At 37.1% G+C, this 23,614-nt stretch overlaps 2 protein-coding genes across 10 annotated transcripts in view; one reads left to right on the top strand and one right to left on the bottom strand.

Moving 5' to 3' along the window:
- LOC311431343 (uncharacterized protein) overlaps positions 1-23,614 on the bottom strand; it is a 358,114-nt gene that overhangs the window by 7,521 nt on the left and 326,979 nt on the right. The window contains exons 7-8 of one of the 3 annotated variants that reach the window (XM_084508757.1): positions 12,114-12,198; positions 10,206-10,388 (exon numbers count right to left, since the gene is read on the bottom strand). The gene's annotated coding sequence lies outside the window, so the exon portion shown is untranslated. Of the gene's footprint in view, positions 1-10,205; positions 10,389-12,113; positions 12,199-23,518; positions 23,571-23,614 lie in introns of those variants that run through there. The other 2 variants (XM_084508756.1, XM_084508760.1) reach the window with 2 other exon arrangements.
- The window catches only part of CDH12 (cadherin 12), a 588,550-nt gene that overhangs the window by 527,278 nt on the left and 37,658 nt on the right, over positions 1-23,614 (top strand). For all 7 annotated transcript variants that reach the window (XM_084508734.1, XM_084508730.1, XM_084508731.1 and 4 more), the window contains 2 exons: positions 12,127-12,314; positions 23,190-23,443. In XM_084508734.1, coding sequence (XP_084364860.1) covers positions 12,127-12,314; positions 23,190-23,443 — 442 coding nt within the window. The remainder of the gene's footprint in view (positions 1-12,126; positions 12,315-23,189; positions 23,444-23,614) is intronic.

Below are 23,614 nucleotides of genomic sequence, written 5' to 3'. Positions count from 1 at the left end.
GGAAGGGAAGGGAAGGGAAGGGAAGGGAAGGGAAGGGAAGGGAAGGGAAGGGAAGGGAAGGGAAGGGAAGGGAAGGGAAGGGAAGGGAAGGGAAGGGAAGGGAAGGGAAGGGAAGGGAAGGGAAGGGAAGGATAACAACGAGAAAAGCACCTCTCTGATTCTCAAAAGACAACTTCTCAGGGCTGTTTGGAAACCCTATTCAAAATGTTTCAAAAGCTGCAGAGCAATGACTAGGCATCACAAGGGCCATTCGTTGCTATCTTTGGTCTTTCCAAAAGCATCCTGAAGAAATCCATCTAGTTTGCATAAAAGAGTATGGCTGATTTCCAGAAATGCTAACATGCTTGAAAATAGAAATGCAACTATTCATCTTTCTGATAAGGACATCTTACATAAGGCAAGGTTGGATTTGGATTTCAGGAGTGGCCAGTACAATGCATTTCACAGAATTGATTAAATTATCGAATGGAGACATCAAAGGAAAGAAATCTTAAATACAAAAGTCAGCAAAAAGGACAGGACCAGGAAAGAAAAAACAAAAACAAAAACAAAAACTATATTGATACAATTTCAGGAATTTCACTGCAAGAAAAAACATCTTTATAAAAATGAACTTTTTTTTTTTTTTTTTTTTTTTTTTTTGCTTAGTTATATAACCTTTGTGTGCTACTTGAATGTTCTATAATCTAGATGAAATGTTATCTTGTTCTATTTTCTCTCTCTCTCTTTTTTTTTTTTTTAAGTTGAATATTTTAATACATTTACTTCCAAGTATTAAACACTATAGAGATATTCTGGAAGGGAAGAAATCCAAGTGCTGAATTTGGAATAGCCAGGCCTATGCATTGCTAAGCATGCACTATGGATTGAAAACTTTTATTACAGTTATTTATATATATATATATTCAATTATCTCTAGGAAACTTAGTGCACCTCAGAAATTGCACACACAGTACTTAGCACTGGTTTTACTATATAAAAGCAAGTCAATTTTTTTTCTCTCAGTAAACTCAATGTGGCTGATTGCATTCATGTCGCTTTGTACCAGCCTTGCCTAAGATTTTGCTATAAAATCAGGTTCAGATGCAGACTGCAAGTAAAAGGTCACAGGAAGAAAAAAAAAATAAAAATCTTATAACCCACTGTTTTGGATGAGTGGCGTACAAGAGGGAAGTTGTTCAGATGATATGTTTTTAAAGATTTCAAAACAATACAATGCAGGTCACTCCCAGTAATAAAATAGACATTTTAGATAGGTAAATATGGCTTTCTCTGACAGTCCTGTTAAAAGCTGAGCTTGGTATACAACACTGGTACCTTCATTGGATCTAAAAATTAAAATGAGTCTATCTTACATTGATTAAGGAATTTGCAAAGCAGACAACATGCTCTAATTCAGTTCTGGCAACTGATGACTTATTTTATATCAAATGGTAACTATTTACACATTACAGGTAGACTCATTGCAGACTAGCCTCTAGGCAATGATTAGGTAGTAGACCAAGTGAGACCTTATTTTGACTCAGAAAGGGAGTGAAAATTGAATCCTGGTCTACTGGTCAGAAAATATTAAACAAGTCTGATTCGCATTTACCTGTGAATGAACTAAAACTGCATGAACATACCTTTTACTCAACCATTTCAAGGTGTGATGGAAGACAGCAATGCAGCAATGCAAAGGGTCCAGAAACAGGCCTATGCAATCATAAACTGATCATGAAAACAGCAGGCATGCGGTGGTCATTGTGATTTTGGATTGTAATACCAGCGAGTCACTTGACTGCAGCCCTAACACCAGCAAAGCAATAGTCAAATAGCATGATTGAGTGCGTGAATAAATGCCAGCAGACCAGTATTTGCACAGTGCTCTTAGACGAATCAGAGGAGGACTTAGGGTAATTCCTCTTTGATCCAGCTTCCTTCCACATCACATACCTCTGCACTATTGGCTTCTCCATCTCCCCCTCCCCTGGCTTTCTCTTTCCTCCTTGCCTTATCTATCCTAATATTCAGCATGCACTCTTGTCTGCCTTATCCTCAGGCACAAATTAAGACTTCATCACATTTTGATCTTACAACTACAGCATGGCCATCTCCTTCTCCTCCCCAAGTGCTTTTTGTTTTTGTTTTAACTCCCTAATAATGCAGTTAACATAACTATCCTTTGTTAAAGAATAAATTCCTTTATCCTAGAAGCTACCACTTCCAGCTTTGAGTCTCTCTGCATTTTGCTGTACTGAGATCATGGGTTATAACCATCCCTCTTTATATCTCCATTGTGCTTGGTATGTCCACTGCACTGTTATCGCAGTGATGCTTTCATCCTCTTTCTATTTGACCCATCTGTGTTAACCATGCTTGCCTGCTAATCATACAAATGACTACACTACCACATAATCAGTACGAATAGACATTTTTACTTAGACTAAGAGAAAAAGGTACACAACAGATCATTTTGTTTCACACTGAATACTTAAAGAGATGTGAGGGTGTCAGGGAGGGCTCCTGAACATGTAAATCATTGATACTGATAACATTAGGACAGTCCCTGGCACGGTTTTGACCAACATCACATAAAGCTTTCTCAGAAAAGCTTTTGCAGGGCTTTTGGAGGCATTAGCATAGATCAGGAACTCTCCTCTGCAATCCCTTTCCACAAAACTGACCTATTTTGGTGTGGGTAAGAGAATTTAATAGCATGGAAACAGCCAGCTAGCTTCTGGGCTGCAGAATATAGCTGGGTAAATAAAATTTCTTTGTGCAGTTGTAGCTTTTTTGAGCTTGTGATTTGCAATCAAGTCCATGCAGCTTCCCTTTAGACATAGCACCTGACAGTTTGCAGGCATCTGATGCTATTTGTGTGTGTGCAACATAAAGAATGAGTTAACGCAAAGTTTAATTTCTGTTTATATTTTTGCCAGCTTTCTCTTATTTTTCTTTCTTATTCATTTCCACATCAGAATTCTTCAAGCACTTTCACTGAGCAGATTTGCCCCAGAAAGTGGATGCACTCTTAGTAAAAGCTCCCTAGAAAGCTCTTTTGTTTTGGTAGCTGTCACTGTTGCATGATCTTGATCATAAAGCATCTTCATGAGAGAAGCATTTGTTTGAGACTGAATGATGACAGAAAACGAACAAACCAAACAAAAATCCAAACAAAACAAAACAACTTAGGCATAATATTAAAAAAACAAACAAACAAAAAAAAAAAAAAAAACTGAGAATTAAATATTGAGTTACCATAGAATCTCAAAACATTAAATTCTCAATTATATCTGCTACACTTATACTGTCACTGATTTTTTTAACTTTCTGAAGAATGTAAAGGCTAGTGGACTATTTGGAGTACTGACTGAATTAAATAAAACCTCTTCAAAGCTCTAAATGAGAATGATTGAACCCTCAGCTGCAAAGCAGAGCAAGCAAACAAATATAGCTATGTCTTGGTACTATTCCATAACCAATTAAGTATATATATATATATATATATATATATATATATATATAATTCATCAATGGGTAAAATGTAATGCTCTGATGGCACAGTAAGAAATAGTCCAAGAAAAACAGATGAGCACAACAGTGGATAGAAGTTAAATATAATATACTGCTTATAAAATTCTCCTGTTAGTCTGCACTTATTCAATTTATTTTCCCCTTATCATTAGGATTAAGTGGTAATTGATCATTAACAGCAAGATTTATGGGTCAATTATTTTTAAACACATCATTATCATCATAGTAGATTATTATCATTAATAATTGTATTTTACATCTGCTGCTTTCTGTATAGAAGGTGTAAACAAATACGGTTCATAGAAATTCAACAACATTTGGCAGGAATCACAATATTCATTGCACCCCTGTGTGTTTTCTGTGGGGAGTAGGGAAGAAATTATTCATTCAAAACACAGAGAGTATTTAGATCCAACGAATGAAATTATCTAAGGTAACCTTGGGACTGCCCAAAAGCATTATGCATTTCCACTTGCTCTTTGATACTGAAGAGTAGCCAGGGCTACAGATATAACAGTGTGGGGTCACCTTGCAATACATGAAGAATTGGTTGCAAAGTGACTTGCAGATGACAGTGTCACTTACTCTGTCACTATCATTTCTAGCAGCATCTGTCTGTTTCCCTGAGGCCTAATGTCCAAGTAAGAAATCAACACCGCCTTTCTGCTTCTAACTATGGTGAGCTTTTTTTTTTTCCTGAAAATTTAAAGGCTACAGTGCAACATGAAGTGAAACATGTAATTATCTAATTATCATCACAGTAGCTTAGGCTCATGATTTTCAGGAATACCTAACAAACATAGTTGTCGTCAGATTTTCAGGAGTGTTTACTCCTTGTAAAAGCATGAAATGAGATGCCCCTAAAGTGCTTGCAACAGTTCAGAGGTTCCTATTGACAGCAGCAGGAGCTGTAGATAACAAGCTGTTTTGAAACTCTCTTTTCTATATAAAAATGAAAGCCGATGAGACCAAAATACATATTTAGTTTAATTTTTGCATAACTAAATCTATAAAAATAAAAACAAAATAACAGAAATACTCTAGAGAAACCCTTCTAAAAGTTTTCATTCAAACTCAAGACCATTATTTTTTCTCAGTAGTTTCCACAGCAAATTTGTTGATGTTATGAACATAATTTCGAAAACTCCCAAGAGTGTTATCTGTAAATTAACACTGATCATCCACAGAGTTCCTTGTAAATGCAACAGTATTTATGCAGAGGTCACACCTTCAGGCACTTAAATTGAAAGCTTTAAATATCAATTTTACTAAATTGAGCATATGTGCTGTAGGAAAGACATGGACTTCATGGAATAGGTCCACAGGAGGGCCAAAAGGATTGTGAGAAGGTTGGAGCACCTCCAGGCTGAGGGAGTTGGGGTTTTTCAGCCTGGAGAAGAGAAGGCTCCAGGGAGACCTTACAGCAGCCTTCCAGTACCTAAAGTGGGTCTACAGGAAAGCTGGGGAGGGACTGTTTGTCAGGGAGGGTAGGGAGAGGACAAGGGGGAATGGTTTTAAAAGCAAAGAGGGTAGATTTAAACTAGATACAAGAAAGAAATTATTTACTCTGAAGGTGGTAAGGCCCTGGCACAGGCTGCCCAGAGAAGCTGTGGGTGCCCCATCCCTGGAGGTGTTCAAGGCCAGGCTGGATGGGGCTTTGGGCAACCTGGACTGGTGGGAGGTGTCCCTGCCCATGGCAGGGGGTTGGAACTGGATGATCCTTAAGGTCCCTTCCAATCCAAACTATTCTGTGATTCTGTGATTATAAAGAATAAGAGACATCAAGCATGATACCAATTACCATCCCATTGTATTATTACTTTTGGTCACACATTAAATCACAGATATTTCAAGGAAACTGCACACAGTAAACCAAAACCTAAAACAAAGAACAACAATCTATTTTGTACTTGTATGTGAAGATTTCTCATTTTTATCTTTAAAAATAAACATTTTCCGCTTTAGCCTCTGCCAACTTGGTGAAGAAAAATAATGTATTTTTTAGGGAAAACTATTTGAAGAAGATGCACCCAATGATTTTGTGCAAATAAAAGCTTCACAAACAGTCTTCTGAGTAATACAGATGTGGAACATATTTTGTTTAGATGAATTTATTCATGTAACTTAGGCGTGACTCAGAGGACAAAAAATAGGGGCCTAATTTCCTTACTTGATGGAGAGAAAAATGATTCTTCCAGTACCAATGATTTAGAGCACTTGGCTTAGATTTTAAAGTAAATGGTTGGACCACATTCTTAAGAGTGAATGAATTATAGTAAAATTGTGTTATTATATTTTGTGCCAGAGTAGTATCAAAAAGCTCCTGCAAGATGTTAAAGAAGCAGAGATGTTAAGCAGAGCATTACAAACTCTGTGTCCCATCTTCAGCAATATACTTTTTCTCATGTTAACATTTCACGTATATCATGCAATTTAAATTTTTATAGGGGAAATAAGTGTATTGATTTATTTCATGGTGACAGTGTGATCACTGGAATATTATCAATAGACATAAATGATAAATGCCAATTACATGCTGGCTGGGGTTCTGGAAAAGGGAAAATATTTCCTCCTGAAAACTTCTTCTATCTGTAAATCATTCTACACCTTGGTAGTTCTTTATAACCACCGTATAACTTAAAAAAACATTTGATTCAAGCCTCTAGAATATACTGAAAAAATAAATGATAGTTCTCCTTCTATTTTGACCTTTTTTACTGATTTTTCTTGTTTGGTAATAATTTCTCAATCACAGTAGACTGCATATTAGCAGAACATTTCTTTGTTGGTGGTGATATACAATGAAACAGGTCATCCAAAAGTACTTTTACTCATATGCCCTATGAGATCCCGGTAGCACATCTTCCAGCATATAAATGCACTGAGAAAGTCAGACCTGCACAAATAAACATTAAGCTGTTGCTCTTGTTTAGAGCAAAAGGGGAAGGGGTAGTAATAATGGTGGTATCTTTCTTCCATAATGATTAAAATAGTTACTACAAAGTGATTAAAATAGGATCTTCATTTGGTCTCTTCAGTGTGTCAGAGTTCACTTCCATGTTATTCAGGAGAAACCCTTAATTACAACCATAAGGAAGTTCTAGAAATGAACATTTTCTTTTTCTCCCATTAAAACTGTGCCATCGTGCAGAAGATAATTTAAGATTTGTGAAACAAAACTAAGTATTATTAATGCCTGGGTGTTAGGGCAGTCATACCACAGGCTCTTTGGCTCCAGAAAAACTTTTTCAAGAATTATTTCCAACTTTTTCTTTTAAACAGAGTATTCTTTTGTCTTTGCTGCATCCAGCACTATTTTGAAGAAGAATCTGTGGATCTGAAGATCCTCAGCTGAGAAAATAACTGGCATTTCCTATTTCCTGAATGCTAGCTCCATGTTGGCGGATATTATGTATTCCCTGTGGAATAATGAAGCGTGTAGGTTTGTTTTTAGATTCCTTTCTGTCCACAGATTTTCAGTGGGGGAAAAAAAAAAAAAAAAAAAAAAAAAAAAAAAGCAAATGATTAAACAGTTTGTTGTTGTTGTTGTTGTTGTTGTTTTGGTTTTTGTTTTTTTTTTTTTTTTTTTTTTTCAGTACACAAAACAACAATACCAGGTACAGTGGATTTTTCTTTTCCTTTAGGGAGGGAAGAGGACAGCCTCAGGAAGTCAATCTGCTAGCTCACCTGAGGGGCTTGCAGGGTCCTCGCTCAAGAGCTGCCAGCTGTGGGGAAGCTCCATCATGTAGATCACCCACATCTTGGGCAGGATCAGACTCCAAAGAGCTGTTTTTTCTACTCATTTTAACTTGAAGTACTGGGGAGCCTTAAACATCCAGGACCTCAGCAGGTTTTAAAAGTGTACAGTCTAGAGAGAGGTAGATCATGCTAGTTATGAGCAGAGAACAAGGTATTTTTAAGACTGGCTATGCTATATCTAATGAAGTCATAAGCCTAGTTCAGAGCACTGTTTTCGGCAATGGGAGAAGCCTTGCCCTAACCAATACTCTATCTGCCTATGCCAGGTCATGTATGACATGCACCAGAGCACAAGGTGTCCTTTCTCTCCCCAGCCTTCTGCAGGGCATGTGAGGAAAGGCACTGGTACATCTCACTGTTGTACTATCACATCTTCCCTGTGTTAGGAGCATGCACATCGGATGCCACAACATTAGCAGTAGCTGGTATAACAGGTTAAGTATACTGAGTATGCCTGTATACTGTCTGCAGGTAGAGTATCCTTTGTTTTGGCTATTATACTACTGCTGAAACACCAGCAGGTAAACATGAACTACTGGTTTGGGATTATTCCTAAAACAGACAGAAATCAGTGCCTTTATGACTTACACAGAATAAAAACTGAAATGCCTTGGTAATTTAAGCTAACAATTGCTCTAGTATTCATGTGAGTTTTCTTGCTAAAGGAAAAATTTTCTTCCTATTTGGCTTAATTTTGATCTTAAGCTTAGCAAAGTTTTTAATGTTATAATATACATTATTGATTTTCTTTTTCCTGAGAAAACATTAAGGGTTTTGATCAAAGAGAAATAAATGATTGGATTTCAGTGCTGTAGGCTATAACTATAAAGTGTTATCATGATTAATTGCAATGCAGTATTTTAAAGAAGAACTAAAAAAATATGGACAAAGAAATGGGAGAATAATCTTATGTGCACTCAGTATGTATATAGTGACAGATTAGAAAAAAGCTCAGATAAGATTTACAGCTGTTTGCTTGAAGGCCATTATGCATTTAGCTGACATCCTTAGATGATAACCTGGGTTACTTCCTAATGGTTCTTCTACTGATGAGCTGTAATGATGGTTTTTATTTCTTATTCTCATCAGAATTGAAAACCTTTCTGGTAAGTGATGGTATACCCATAAACTGCAGGTGTGGAGAAACAAAAAAAAAAACAAACACCTTTGTAAGTGAAAATCAAGCCCCAGAACAGCTTTTGAGCCTTAAGAACTAGAACTAATCTAGTCATGTCAAAAGAACTGTAAATGTGTGCTGAATTTCAGTCAGTATGACTGATTACCTGTCACTTACCTTTGATTTCTTCCCACTAAGCTCTTTGGAACTGTCTGAATTTTAGAAACTGTGCAGTGGCGTATATTAGTTGTTAGTTCACCTCCACTTCAGCTTCCTGAATGCTTTTGGGGCTCAGTAATAATCCCAATCAGTCATTTCAGCCTAAAAGCTTCAACAGCATCATCACTCATTTATTTTTATCATCCTCATTGATACTGCTCAACCTAAAACTCCATGCAAGTCTCACAGCTTGAGTCACGTAGGGCACTACATGGGATTTGCAAGGGAATGTCTAAATGCTGGTCTTAAGCTATGTAATCACTGTGTTTCTCTAGTTTTGGATTCTTGGTAGTGTATTGGTGAAATTTAAATGTTTCTTATTAAGTTAAGCATGTCAACAGGCATGTGAGCTTTGGTCCTAAAAATAGTATTTAAAATTTGTTATTTTTTCTTAAGATTCCTTTGATAGCAAAGTGAAAAATCTTGACCAGGTAATACACATTGCCAGTTTTTTGCCTATATGTAAAAATATTTAGACATGCATGCAATGAAATTTGATGAAATTGTGAAAGTGTAACTACTTGCAGAGTCCAGTTTCTTAGTGCAGTCTGAGCGAAGTAAGGGCTTGCTCCTTTGGTACATCCCATATAAATCATCCTTTAGAAAGCCAGCACCAAACTTAACAAACACATAAAAAAGAGATTTATGGAACTAGAAGAAAAGATCTTGTAAGTAGAGAAATCACATGGAAGAATCTGCAAAATTTGACAGAAATGTTTGAGCAGTTGCTGCACACATTTGTCCACGCTTCTTGTCCCATCATTCCTAGAAGATAACAAGTTTTTCAGGACTTTTGTGAACAAAAGACTGTTACTCAGGTTTGTTTCAATGCACCTCAAAAGCAAAATGACCTAGTAGTCTATATAGGCAAAATGGGCATTAAAAATTGAATAATGTTAAACTAGCACGGCAATAAGTACCATCTTCTGAAGACAGAAAAATAAATATCTACAAAACTGTCTCTCTGGTATGTTTCATATACAGCATGTATTGAACACTTCCAACAGCCTCTTTTCTTTACAAAGACTATTTTCTGAAAAAAAAAAAAAAAAAAGAAAAAAAAGAAAAAAAAAAAAAAAAGAAAGAAAAAAAAAAAGAAAAAAGTTTTCATGCTATACATTATATCCCATTGAAGTTTTTCCCTGATCTGGCAACAATATGCATTGTTTGTTCTCATTTATTTTATTCCAAAAGTATGTTGTTAAAGTAGCACCATTAGCAGTTCCCGTATGCTGTGAAGGTGCTATTACAGGAGGAGGCTGGCACTGTAATTACATACTACATCTTCAGAGATCTGATTCTGGCAGAGTTGAAGATTACTTCAGAGTTTCAAATTGATCTGAATGACCCCATCTTTATTGCTGTTGAATTTCTGGAAGTGATGAAATACCAAGCCATTGAAAATAACTGATACAGGCCTAAACAACCTGAAATAAGTAATGTAGTGTTTCTTTGACTTCATCTAAGTCCCATATGCTGTACAGCCAGGTGCAATAGTTTATAGAGAAATGTTTGTTTTAATGAGCCTGGGTGCTCTTCAGATCACTAGGAATATATCAGCTGGGCAAAGAAGAAAAAAATCTTATGCTCTTACGTTTTATGTTCACCAAAATTGTAGCTGTAAAGAGTAAACACTGCAGCAATGATTTCTGTGATCCTGCGTAAGTGTCTGTAGAAGACATGGGCACCAGGGCTGGAACTGTTGTGGAAATGTAAAGAGATTCAAGTGTAGGCAAAGCCCTCATGGATCCCTTTTCTTCCATCTCTTCGGAAAAACCTACATAGCAGAGATCCAGTAATAAGCATATTTGCAAATGATGTTATATATCAGAAGTATTTGTGATTGTGTCCTGCATACCTTGTTAAAATTATATTATTTCCTCAGTCATTGAAGCACTACTAAGAAATAGCTGAGCATACTCAGTCTTGATAATATTGTACATTGTGGTGCTCCTTTCCAGTGGTTAAAACAAGAAGAAGATGCAAAAGGTCATGTATTATATTATCTTGGAATAAAATGGCAAAATGATAATTACACAATCTTTAGTCACTCAATCAATAAATGCTACAAAGCCATACATGATAATGTCCAAATGAGGATCTGACATAAGCAGACTTTACTTGCAGGGATCTTCTTACACAAATAAAGCAAGTTTTGCCTTCAGATATGCTTTGCACACTGATGGGCATGGAGAGGAAGCAAATAAAGTTCATTTTTTTTCAGGGTAATGAAACAGGTAACAGGTAACACAGTCCAAACTACCAGCTCACAAAAAGCGGTTTGCTCATAATCCAGCAGATGTCATTTTTTTCCATCACGGAAGTACTGGGAAGCTGAAAATGCTGATGCAGCTTGCATTGTAAGGAGGAAACAACAGGGAGCAGTGTCTGCTGTTTAATTCAGCAGCGGGACGTGACAGTCATCTGATCCTCTATTAGGAGATACACCTCTTCTCAGAGCCGTGTCCTGGAACCTAGGACTGAATTGCTACCAGGGGAAATCTCTGAGACGTCCCCCTAGCATGTCCCCACTAGTCACAGGTGCTGGGCTACTGAAAAAGAGGAGACAATATCCTCCTGACTACTCATGGTAGGGAGCACAGAAAGCCTTTGCTGATACTTTGCTGACAAGACAGAGCTGGAGGAAGCCCGGGACAAGGAAACATGCAGCTGGCGGGGCAAGGAAGGGCAGGATGTAATACACTCAGGGATGGCACTGAACTCAAGGCTGGCTCAAAGTACTCAAGGCCTTTTCGTCTAGATGTTTCAATTAGTATGTCCAGCACTTTTGCAATGTTGCAGTTTTCCTGAATGAAACCACTTTGCCTCACACATTAGTGGTGATGCTTCTTAATAAAGTGTGTGCTTTTCAGACTGTTTTTAAGTTTTATCACTACTATTAGTAAATAAGCTGAAAATAAAAGTGTGCAGAGCTGGAAATTTGTTTGCCTATGAAATTTTAATACGAGCACCCTCTGGTGGCTGATGTCTAAACAACGCTCTTTATGTCTCCCCCCACAAGGAATTGTACATGTAATTACAATACTGAGTATTACAGTAATGGGTGGAAACTCTTTTTACTTTTTTTTTTTTTTTTTTTTCCTTTCAACTACTGTGAGATGCATAGACATGTTTTCTCAAACAAAATAAAAATTCAGATACTTAAATTGTGTTAAACATAGAAGAAAGAAAATGCATATAAACTTTCTATCTACAGGTAGAATTTAAATTAAACTAGTCAACCATATGCGTAATATATAGAAAGACAGACAGATATCAAGAGAGAGAATTGCTAAGACCCTTACAGCTGTATTGGTCAGGATCTAGCATGTAGAAGAAATTAACACGTTAGGTGGGTAAAGCATGCATATCTTCTAATCTGTTGTTGTTTTGATCTCATCATTTAATTGGATTATTTAAGTCTGTTCATTTTTCACAGGCTCCATGTTTTTAATCAGACATGCTACATTACTTATCAAAAAATCTCAAGAATTACATTTACCTCTTCCTCACAGGTATCTTCCATTTGAAAGTGCCCGAATCCTCTCACGTTGGTTCTGCTATTGGAAGGATCAGAGCTGTGGATCCTGATTTTGGGAAAAATGCAGAGATTGAGTACAACATAGTTCCAGGAGATGGAGGAAACTTGTTTGACATCACAACAGATGAGAACACCCAGGAAGGAGTCATCAAACTGAAAAAGGTATGTGGCACAGATGGGGTGCATGTACATATGGCTTAAGCGAGAAACTGGGTAAGATAATTAAATATTGTGCAATTGTACATAGTGAGTAACACACAGTAATTTTTAACTTTATTGGAATCCTTGTTTATGATCTTAGTCTTAAAAGAAATTGGAATTTAGTGCTTCATTTCATATGCAGTCAAGTATGACTGTTCACAAATAATATCTGTATTAATGGTGGAAGAGTAATTCTTATCTCTGTCTAGAAAGTATAATTTGTCTTTTATGGGAAATTTTCCTCCTAAAACCATGAGAGAAATTGTCCAGCTCAGTGCATGCTATCAAAGAACAATATTTTATGTTTGGGATCATATATTTCATTTTAATTTTTAAACATTTTATTTTGAATGTTTTAATGTTGTCATTATTTTATAATAAAATTGCTGTTCAGTATTTGAGTGAATGGAGATCTTCCTTGGGGTGGGTGAGTCCCAAATGATCGCAAACTCACATCCTACTTCCAGTGTCTGATATGGATGCTTTTCAGATGCACACTGCATTTCAGCTGCTTTAGCGTACTAAAAAAATAACAATAATTAAAAAAAAAATCAAGATTACTGAGTTTATTGACTTTAAAGATGGAAAGAATAGACATTATTTGGAAGGGGGTGATTAAAGTACTCAGCAAGAGAGGTCCAAAGTAGGGGCAGTCCCATTTTAACCAACGGCTAGCTTCTGAGCCCATGCATGCACATCTACACCAATGATCAACAAGACTGAACCAACAGCTCACTTTGAGAGGCCAGGCTATGCATTATAGACAGCTCATGTTTGTGGGTGTGATTTTTGTAAAATAAGCACATCTGGGAAACAACACTTACAAGGGAGTAAGGACTCTGGATGTTCATATTAAGATAAGGTTTAGAAAATAAGAAGCTTTAGTTGCAATGAAAAGTTAGAATTTAGGTGCTGAAATTTCCCCCAACTCTGGGCATGGAGCTGTATTTGCCTTATATTCTTTCTAATGGTGGAAATCCTGGCCCCAGCCTCTTGACCTGGGAAATAGTAAATTATCCATGGGTGCATTAAAAGAGCAGATGATGTCATATCACTTACTGTTTTGCTATTTTTAGTAACACAAGATGGAAACTGGGATACCCATGTGAAGTTATTCACCAATGAGACATGTTCTTCATCCCATCCCCTCCCACCTTTCCATTTTGACCAAAAGCTTAAATGTACTGCTTCTTCTTCTTCTTTTTTGAAATTGCAAAATCCCTTTTGTTTTTAAAAATAATTCTAATAGCCTTTTCCCCTCTGCGAAGATGACTCAAAAATAGCTCCATTTGGAGCAGTAAGGCTTAGCAGCTGCGTGCCCCCCAGGATGCACTGCCAGGTGGAAATGGCAATTAGTGGGAGCCATTGAGAAATAAATATTTGAGCATCGAGTGTAGATTTTTGATAGGATTTAGTTCTGCCTGGGTTGGTCCTAAGCCTCAGCTGTGCTCTTTGTTTTTATCCACTGCAATGGAGGTTTTCAATACTTATGATTAATGTATATACATATCAGACTGTATAGGCAAAAATATTCAAATTAGCAATGCATACTCAAACAGCATGCATATAATATGTGTTACCAGTGAAGAGCATCCACATATGAATTACCCTCATACAGTTATCTAAGGGCCAGCACAGGCAAAATGTTTGGTCACTTTTGAGGCTGCTTAATGGGGAACTATAAATCTAATTGACCTAGAATTTGAGTAGGGGGAAGGGATAAATGACACGACAAATGCTATATGCAGATACTTTACTTGTATTTTGCTAAATTTTTTCAGTCTCTTCAGTAATAATATACAACATTTTGGAAACCTTAGGGTGCTTCTACAATAGCAGAAGGATCCTGTAATTAATGTCAGTTGATGTTGTCATATGTAAATGCTAGAACTTTGTCACTGAATAGGAGGAAAAATTAAAAAAAAAAAAAAATAATCAAATCCTAATCCCTCCTTAATCTTCTTCATCACAATGAGCCTGGAGACCAGTGACAGGCTGTGCAGGTCAGGGAACTCCAGCTGTGTTCTATGCAGGAGCATGGAAAGAAGATAAACCCATTACATGGATCCTCCAGCAAAGAATACCTTTATACAGCCCCTGCATATTGCCCCTTTTTTTTTTTTTTTTTTTTTTTTTTTTTTTTTTTTTTTCCAAGGAAAAAGTCCCATTCACTAATCTTTAAATGGTTAAGTGTTTTAAGAAATTTTGGAATTATCCAAAATCCATCCACCTGAGTTCCATGCTAGATCGCAAATTAATCAAAACCAGTGCAGATTCTTAAAGCTACTGTTAACTCAGTTTATAATTCTCTACACTTGTAATAATAGCACAGATGTATTTTTATGGGTTGCAGTTACAGAATCACAGAATCACAGAATTTCTAGGTTGGAAGAGACCTCAAGATCATCGAGTCCAACCTCTGACCTAACACTAGCAGGCCCTACTAAACCATATCCCTAAGCACTACATCTAAACGTCTTTTAAAGACTTCCAGGGATGGTGACTCCACCACTTCCCTGGGCAGCCTGTTCCAATGTCTAATAACCCTTTCGGTAAAGAAGTTCTTCCTAAGATCCAACCTAAAACTCCCCTGGTGCAACTTAAGCCCATTCCCCCTCGTCCTGTCACCAGGCACGTGGGAGAATAGACCAACCCCCACCTCGCTACAGCCTCCTTTGAGGTACCTGTAGAGAGCGATAAGGTTGCCCCTGAGCCTCCTTTTCTCCAGGCTGAACAAGCCCAGCTCCCTCAGCCGCTCCTCATAGGACTTGTTCTCCAGTTCTCAGATTTTCAGAAGTGCTGGACATTCACAAGTCTGTAGAAACCTATTAAAGTGCATGTGACCTATACTGTACAAGCCTGCAACAGAGTTATTCATCTGCCTGCACAGAAATGATTTCACATTACAAGGTGTTCAAAACATTGATTTGACTTTGTGGGATTATGTAAATACTTACATTAGGTATGTACTTAAGTACTTCTTTAAATCAGAGTCAGTGAATGAATAGGACCAACACTATGAATTATAAATTGTATGTAATATTCAGTCAAAACCATTAATAAAAAGTGCCACATGCTTTAAAAGCAAATTTGTGCTTCTTTCTGTATCACACATACTCTGACATTGTACGTAGTACAGTTATTTAGCATTGAGCCATTTTAAGTGCATCTTTGTCCTTTATAAAGTTTGCTTTTATTTCTCCTGAAAATTTTCTTGCAGCCAGAAACTGTCAGTCACTGTATAGATGTTTTTTTATTCTGTTGTTATGCAAGAAAACATGGAGATGTTTCTGTATCAAAATTGAGAAAACTGAATCCTCCTTGGACTATGTTTAGATTTGGTAGAAGGAATATTTTCTGACAAAAATTGCAAAAGACAAACTGTTCTTTTCAACACTCTAAGTGAACTGTGGGTTGCAAAAGCTTGTTTACTGTATCTCAGACATTAAACAGGCACAACCAGCCAATGCTATATAAGGTACACATCTTAAGTAATTCATTTGGGTTGCTAATTTATTTTCATGCTATGGTCCAATATAAGCCTGATTACTACTACTCTTGTGCTATTTACATATTTTCAAATTGGAATAGATTTCATTATATTCTGCTGAACAAATGATCCAAAATGCTATTTAGCACCACTATGTGGTTAGTACTGCAATAGCTTTCTCTCCGTCTCACAATAAAAAGGGAAAATATTTTGAGCAGAACAAAGGGGAAATGTCTGGCTTTGATATAGGGCTGCACATGGTTCTCTGTGAGAGTAAGAAATAGTAGGCATAGAATGACCAGTCTCTTCCCTTGTGCAGATCTGTCCAATACCATGTTAGTCACATTTTATGCTTATATAGTCATCCTTATCTGTTATCCTACCTGGGTACTCCAGAAAACAACAGCAAGTGTAAGCTGCAAGAAGTGGGGTGCCAGAAGAGACCATTTCCTCTGGACTGATGGGTGGTGGGCACAGGGTAGCACTCCCAGGTATGGGAGGAAAACTCATCAGTCCCAGACAAGCTTCTGGTTTTATCCAAACTGATAAGAAATCTTTGATGACTGCGTCCAACAGGAAAATAAATAAATAAATAAATAAACAGCAGGATCCGAGTTTCACTAAAGAGTTGGCACTAGGTTTATTAAACCAAGGATGAGTTTACAGGATTAGCCCACTGTGTGCAGAAGCCTCTTGTTTGGCTCAGCATGTGGTAATCCAGAAATTGAGTAGGGTTCAAACACCGAGCATGGCTCAGACATTACTTCACTAACTTGTGCAGAGTGTCTCAAAAAGTTAGGAGAAAGCTGTTTTGGGGCTTCATCTGGTGTAGCCTGTAGTGCTGCACCATGCTGGGTGGGTTCCTGGTATGGGTCAGTGGATGCTCTTCTGGACCCATTTTTGTAAGCCGTGTAACACTGCTATCTGGCCAGGTGACAAAGCTGTATCCCTGAAATCACAGTATGTCAAGAAGGGCATAAGTACTTCATGATGAGGAAAAGTAGCTTGAGTGATGAGAAAATAAGAGAAATTGGGGGAGCTGACAAACTAACCCAGTAGCTGCATGGAGGTATTTGGACTATATACTTTTTCATATTCTCAGTGGCTTCTTTCACTTTTAAAAAGATTTTAAAGCAAGTAGAAGTTTGCTGAGTAAGCTGAGTCTTCTTGCCCATGGGACAGCAAATGTACGTGGTACTGAAATATCACGTAACGGCAGTCTGACAGCACCTACACAGCACAGTGGTGAGCACAGGACAGGCTCCTGACGTGCCAGAATGTCATTGCTGCTGCTGCTTGCTTTGCTCACCCACCCCTTAATTCTCCGAAAACATGGAACACCTCCTGTAGTTCTGTGCAACTGTCTGTCTATCATCATAACTCACAGCTTTGTGTGAATGAAGAACGTAGCAGATAGTTTTACATTTTGAGGAGGAAAAGCAGGCTATGTTCCTCAGCACAAGTAGAAAGGCATTAATTGGGTACAGACGCAGTCATAAAGATCATAATAGCCACAGAAAAGAATGACAAAACCAGTACAGAAGGGAGTACCTTCCCTTCAGCCTGTGTAGTTTTCGGATAGAATGAATGGGTTTGGCTTTGAAAGTGAAAGGCAGCTACAGAAATGGGTAAGATATGGTGATGTATGGGGAAATTTACCTTTTGGACAGATACTTGTATCCACTTGTTCACTTCAAGTACTCCACGTGTTATTTTCTTTCTTTAACCTTGCAGTCGACTCTTGATTATCCATGGATGGATGGATTAGCTAGACTGAGAGATTAATCAGACCTCCCCTCCCTTTAATGCTTCTAGACTGATGCTGAAAGCAGGGAGAGCATGACCCAGCCTGCTGTGTGCAGTAGGCCATGATCTGCTTGTTGTGATTCAAAAGCTGTCCCTGCTCTCCAACAAAATCTATTTACAAGTTTTGCAGTAAATTTCGTACTGTCTACTATAAAATGTATACAGTTTACATTATCATGTTCTTGCTTTATCATACCTTCCTCTTCCTCCATCCTCTTCCATACTTGAAAAACAAACTGATCCCTCTCTTGAAAAAGAGACACAGGACCTTGGCTCTGTGTTTTCTTATCTGGAAATACAGATATTTCCTCAGATCTCTCCAGTAAAGAAAAAAAAAATATCAAATGAAACAATTCATAATATCAAAATTATTTTCCACTGTCATTGTCTGAGCTACAGATATCCAAGGCAAACTGTGCACACCTCTCACCTTGATGATAAGAAGTACCTCCTACTCACAATGTGCTTCTTTTACTCACAAATTTAAAAACATATAATGAGAACATTCATTATAGATTCTTACTCAATGAAAACACCTTTGTCCCTCTCCATGCTACTCATTTTCAGCAAAAATTGTTTGCCAGATTGTCATGAATAACAGGAAGCATTTTTTTTTGCCTATGTGCTATACTCTAAATATGTCACTTCAAATCCTCCTCAAGCAGAAAACAGGAGAGACCCTGACATTGGTCGACTTCTTCCTATCTCCAGTTAAATAATATACATATATTTTCCCCACTTCCCATCCAATCTTGAAGCACTCACTTCAGACTTGATCAAAGCTGCAGCACTTGCTGCACATCAGATTTGGTCTACAGAACTTATTTTTTTATTCTGTATTCTCAACTCTGAAATTAATGAACGTTTCTGTTTTATCTGGAGCCTCCTTTAATTGACTATGCTCTATAGTGCCAACTATGTACTATTTAATGCTAATACTAAAACTCATTACAGAAATACAATTACTGAAATGCATCAATGCACAGTGAGCAATCTGGTTGCCTGCATTTCACAAATATGTAGGAGCTCAGCCCATCTTCAAGGGGAAAGCATTGCCAGATTTTTTGACAAACATGAGACAGAGTTGTTGCTGGTATGAAGACCTAAGCCAACATGTATTTCCTCTCAGCACAGAACACTGTCCTGCTGCCCGTAACTATCCATAGGTCCTGGGGCTTACAGTCTTACCCCAAATTATGGCTTTTCCATTGGTGTAGGTATGGGTCATGAATGTATGTATCGCAAACAGCATTGTTGTCTCTTATGTGTGGATAAACAAACAAACAAACAAACAAACAAAACAACAACAACAGCAAACAAACAAACAAACAACAACAAAAAAAAAACTAACAGAAATTTGTGGAGTTTCCACTCCTGCCTTTTTATGTTTTGTTGTTGTTGTTGTTGTTTGTTTGTTTTTTTTTGTGACTAAACTGTCAGAATAGTTCTTTTCTTGCCCTAAATGTGCTTCCCAACAGAATTTACTTTATCTTTCAGCCCATTTTTCTGTTTCAGTTCTTTAATTAAATCTATATCCTCTATCTCTATCTCTATCTCTATCTCTATCTCTATCTCTATCTCTATCTCTATCTCTATCTCTATCTCTATCTCTATCTCTATCTATCTCTATCTCTATCTCTATCTCTATCTCTATCTCTATCTCTATCTCTATCTCTATCTCTATCTCTATCTCTATCTCTATCTATCTTTATCTAATCTAATCTAATCTACGGATATAAAATACAAAATATATATAAAACCCACAAATCAAATAATAAATACAGTTACACTTCTATGTATCAGCATTTCTTCACTTTTGTCTTGAGTATGGACAACAGTAATGTTTCAAAATAAATTTATTTCTAAACCAGAGCTCTATGTGATTTCCTATTCATACTAAATACACGTGTTCATGGTACTTCCTAAGTTGCAGGAGAAAGTGATTTGTCTTTATGTATTATTTGATTTGGGGATTTGTGGATTTCCTTTGCTGCACACAGCTATGTATAAACTGATAGCACTTTACGGTACAACTGTATAGGGTAGCTAATAAACTCAGCATAGAAAAGGAAGATGAGAGCTAGTAGAGGGGCCAATGACATCTATTCTGACACTGGCGCTTAGAATATCAATTAGAAGGACGCATATAATTGTTGAATGGTACATAGCTAATAAAAAGCTCCCTTACTTTTAACCATACTGCTGTTTACTGCAGAAAAAATAATACATTTTCTAAAATAAAAGCCTTATCAAATTTTAGTTTCTGAATATAATCATTTTTATAGAAGAAATGAGTATTTCTATTGTTTTGTGGGTTTTGTGTTAAATTTTTATTTAAAAACAAGCAAACAAAATATTTATATGAGGTTATTCCATTGAAATCTGATTGGTTGAAAGAAGTTTCAGTAACCTTGGAGACTTTTTTTTTATTATTGTTATTATTATTTTATTTTTTTTTTTTTAAGAATGGGACATTCTTACTAACATTATGCTGGGTTTGTACCCTTAACAGCATTCCAGATTTTAAATTAAAATACGACTGGGCACTATCAGATAAAAGGTCATGTCAACCACTCATTTCCTTCACAGATCTCAGTGGTATCTATTAAAAAAAATAAATAAATAAATAAAATAAAATAAAATAAAATTAATGGTATTCTAGCATCTTTAAAACTAAAAAAAAATAAAAATAAAAATAAAATAAAAATAAATGTGGGGTTTTATTGTTTGTTTATTTTGTTTTGTTCTGTTTTCTGAGAGCTAGACAGACTTTCCATTTTTTTGTTTTCAGGCAAACTCCAAGCATATCATACAAATGCCAAAATTTGAGACTGTCAGTAGCTGTCCGTATGGCTCAACAATGCAAAACTGGGAACAGAACTGATCAGGATATGGTCTCCCCACAGATGCAACCCTTGTAAACCATACTGCTTTACTGCATGACATACGTTGTACAAACATTTTCATTTTGAAATTACATCCTAGGTTTACTGTTTGTAATCTTCCCACCTTTCCACAGACACTTGAGCTGCAGTTTAGCCTAATGTATGTTAAAAGGCTACATCCTGCTATTTTGTGTGAGTGTGTCACTGATTCCTTGCTCTGATGATAGCTCAGCACTTTCATCCTGTCTCTTCTTATTCTGAGTGCCATCTGTGCTTTGCTTACTGTTTAAGCTCTAGCTATATTTATCTGTCCATAGAAGGACAGGAAGAGAGAATTAGTTGCTCTGAGGCTACAGTGGAAAACATTTTCCCTTCTTAGGGTCAATCTGGCTTTTCCAAAATATACTATAGCAGTGCCCCGTAGTGCTGGAGAGAGAGAAGTAACGTAGACACTTCATCAGTTTTCTGGGTTTCTGTGCTGTAAAATATGCCAGCTTGAGCACACCGATGCCCAGACTTGCCTGAAATCTTACTCCTTTCTGTCCGTACCCAGACAAGGACCCTGTTCCCCTTACATCATGGAAGTTGTGTATTGGGTACTTGCAAGGACCATGATCTAGTATTTCTGCCTCTAAGAGTAACTGCCTGCAAGGACTGCATGTATTATGGCTCTTGCTGCTTGCACATCTATCTGCAAATACACTCATAGATCAGAAAAGTAATTTTCTTAATGCAATTTGGGAGTATATGGACAAAGCATACAAGGCATCAGGTAGAATTAATACTTAATTGGGAGCTTAGATTTCTTGCTTTTTTTTTGTGTTAATCTTTATCTGTAGCTTAGCCCTCATAATTACTTAAACTTTTTCCACTCCAAACTGAAGCTCCAGGATTTCTCCCCCTTCCTTAAGTATTTCTTGAAAAGTTGTTAGCACTTTATATAATCTGATGGAGAAGGGTTTGGCTTGGTTTGGTTGCTCACTCTAGGGGAATTTTTTTGGCAAAGCATAACAATGAACATGAGTAGTATAGAAACTCAAAGGACAGTATGACAACAATTTGGATAGTGAAACAGCATGCCCTTTTGTAGCAAAGGCAATGACTTAGTTTCATCACTGGGGCACAAGATCTTCCACATTTTATTTTGTCTGTATCTTCTCAGCCTTAGCTGCATCTTCTTGTTGTCAGTCTGGTCATGAAGCTGCAACTCATACTGACTTTTACTGGGAATTTAGTCTGTAGAAGGATGGCTCTATTTGGTAGTGGATTGGTTAGTAGCACTTGGCTTTCAAGCTTGTTTATTTATAGGGCATATAGACTTGGCTGTCTAATTTTAAATCCCCAGCTCAGAAAAGACTGGCCATGTAGTCTATTAAAATTATTATGTTTTTCATAAGGATTTTAAACCATTATGCTAGCTTCTCAGCTAATGTAAATCAAGGTAATTCCATTGATTTTAATGGAACTGCTTCAACTCACACTAGCCAGGCATCTGGCCAATTATGTCCTGCTGTGATAAGGACAGAAAATAGCATAGCTTAAATCTGTACTAGCTGTGACAAATGACTGGAAACACTGTGGTAATGATGGCTGGGGGAGAAAAAAATGACAGACATTAACATATTCTTGTTCCTACACTGGTGATCCTGCTCTCTTTTCCAGATAGCATATCCTTCCCGCCTGAAAATTTCTAACTCGACAATTATAGAGAGGAGCCGCTAGGTGGCAGTATTGCCCAGACATCACGAAAGGATCCCTCACTAAAATTAAAACCGTGAAAACCACAACGCAGCAAAATCTTTTTTTTAGACAGAAAATAAAGCTTCTGTGTCTTTTCAACTAAATATGACTTCATTATGGTTTCGAGATTATTACTTTTCTAAAACCAAAGTTACTAAATTGATGTACATTGACACAAACCCACGTGAAAATTATCTGATTGCAGAAATTTCCATCAGAAATCAGAAAGGTACAAATGCTGTTATGATACTTTCAAAATGTTACAAATTACACCTAGGATCAGAAGGCTAAGTCAAAGTCGGCGTTTTCTACATATGTACTGCTCAAATATATCTAGTGGATAGCAGTTCACTCAAGATAACTATTTATTAGGAAAACCAGATCAGGTTTGAATTCACATTGCAAGCCATACCTAAATTTCGTTTGACCCATCAGTATATATCAGAGTTTTCATTTGGGCTCCTTTCTATCATTGTCATATTTCTCTGAAAGCTTACCTTGCTAAAAGCAGTGCAAACCTTCTGTTTAATGACCTAGACCAGCCGGAGATGGCTGATTGGCTGTGCATGGGAGTTGTGACAGAGCTAATTTGCAAGAGATGAACGGTAGTCAGTTTCAGACATCTACAGTGTAACTGTTCACATCCATGTCAATCATCCTGAATTTTTTAATGCAGAGAAACAGTTATTTCCTGGACATGATTCACCTGGCCTATTTCAGAAACCACCTTAGCTTGAGGTTTATTAAAATTGTCCATTCCTCTCCAGTGACTGCAAAACCATGTTAGATGATTAGCTCAGGAGCGGAAGTTTAATTGAAGACATCTTAAACTATGTCAGATTAATTCTACCAAAGTGATTTTGCAATGTTTAATTTTTAGTCGAATCTTATATTTAGCTTTTGTTCTTTTCACAGCCATTAGACTTTGAAACAAAAAAAGCATACACCTTCAAAGTTGAGGCCTCCAATCTTCATCTTGACCATCGATTTCACTCAGTGGGTCCATTCAAAGACACCGCTACTGTGAAGATAAATGTGTTGGACATGGATGAACCTCCAGTTTTCAGCAAGCCTATGTACACGATGGAGGTTTATGAGGATACTCCTGTGGGGACCATTATCGGAGCAGTGACAGCACAAGACCTCGATGCTGGCAGCAGTTCAGTTAGGTAAGAAAGCTTTTTCTCCTTCAATAACTTTCAGGCAATCCAAACTGCTGCTGACATGGACTATGTGGCAAAGAGCTTAGTAAGAAGATGCAAATTGTTCCAAGTCTGTTGCTGTAAGAGGTAACTGCTGCTGAAAAATATTGAAAAGAAATGCTAGTTTAGGCGGTTTAT

This window comes from Aythya ferina (genome assembly GCF_964211825.1).
Source record: "Aythya ferina genome assembly, chromosome: 2".
NCBI classification, from domain to species: domain Eukaryota; kingdom Metazoa; phylum Chordata; class Aves; order Anseriformes; family Anatidae; genus Aythya; species Aythya ferina.
The sequence above is the reverse complement of the archived record's forward strand: the minus strand, read 5'-3'. Positions and strand labels throughout refer to the sequence as shown.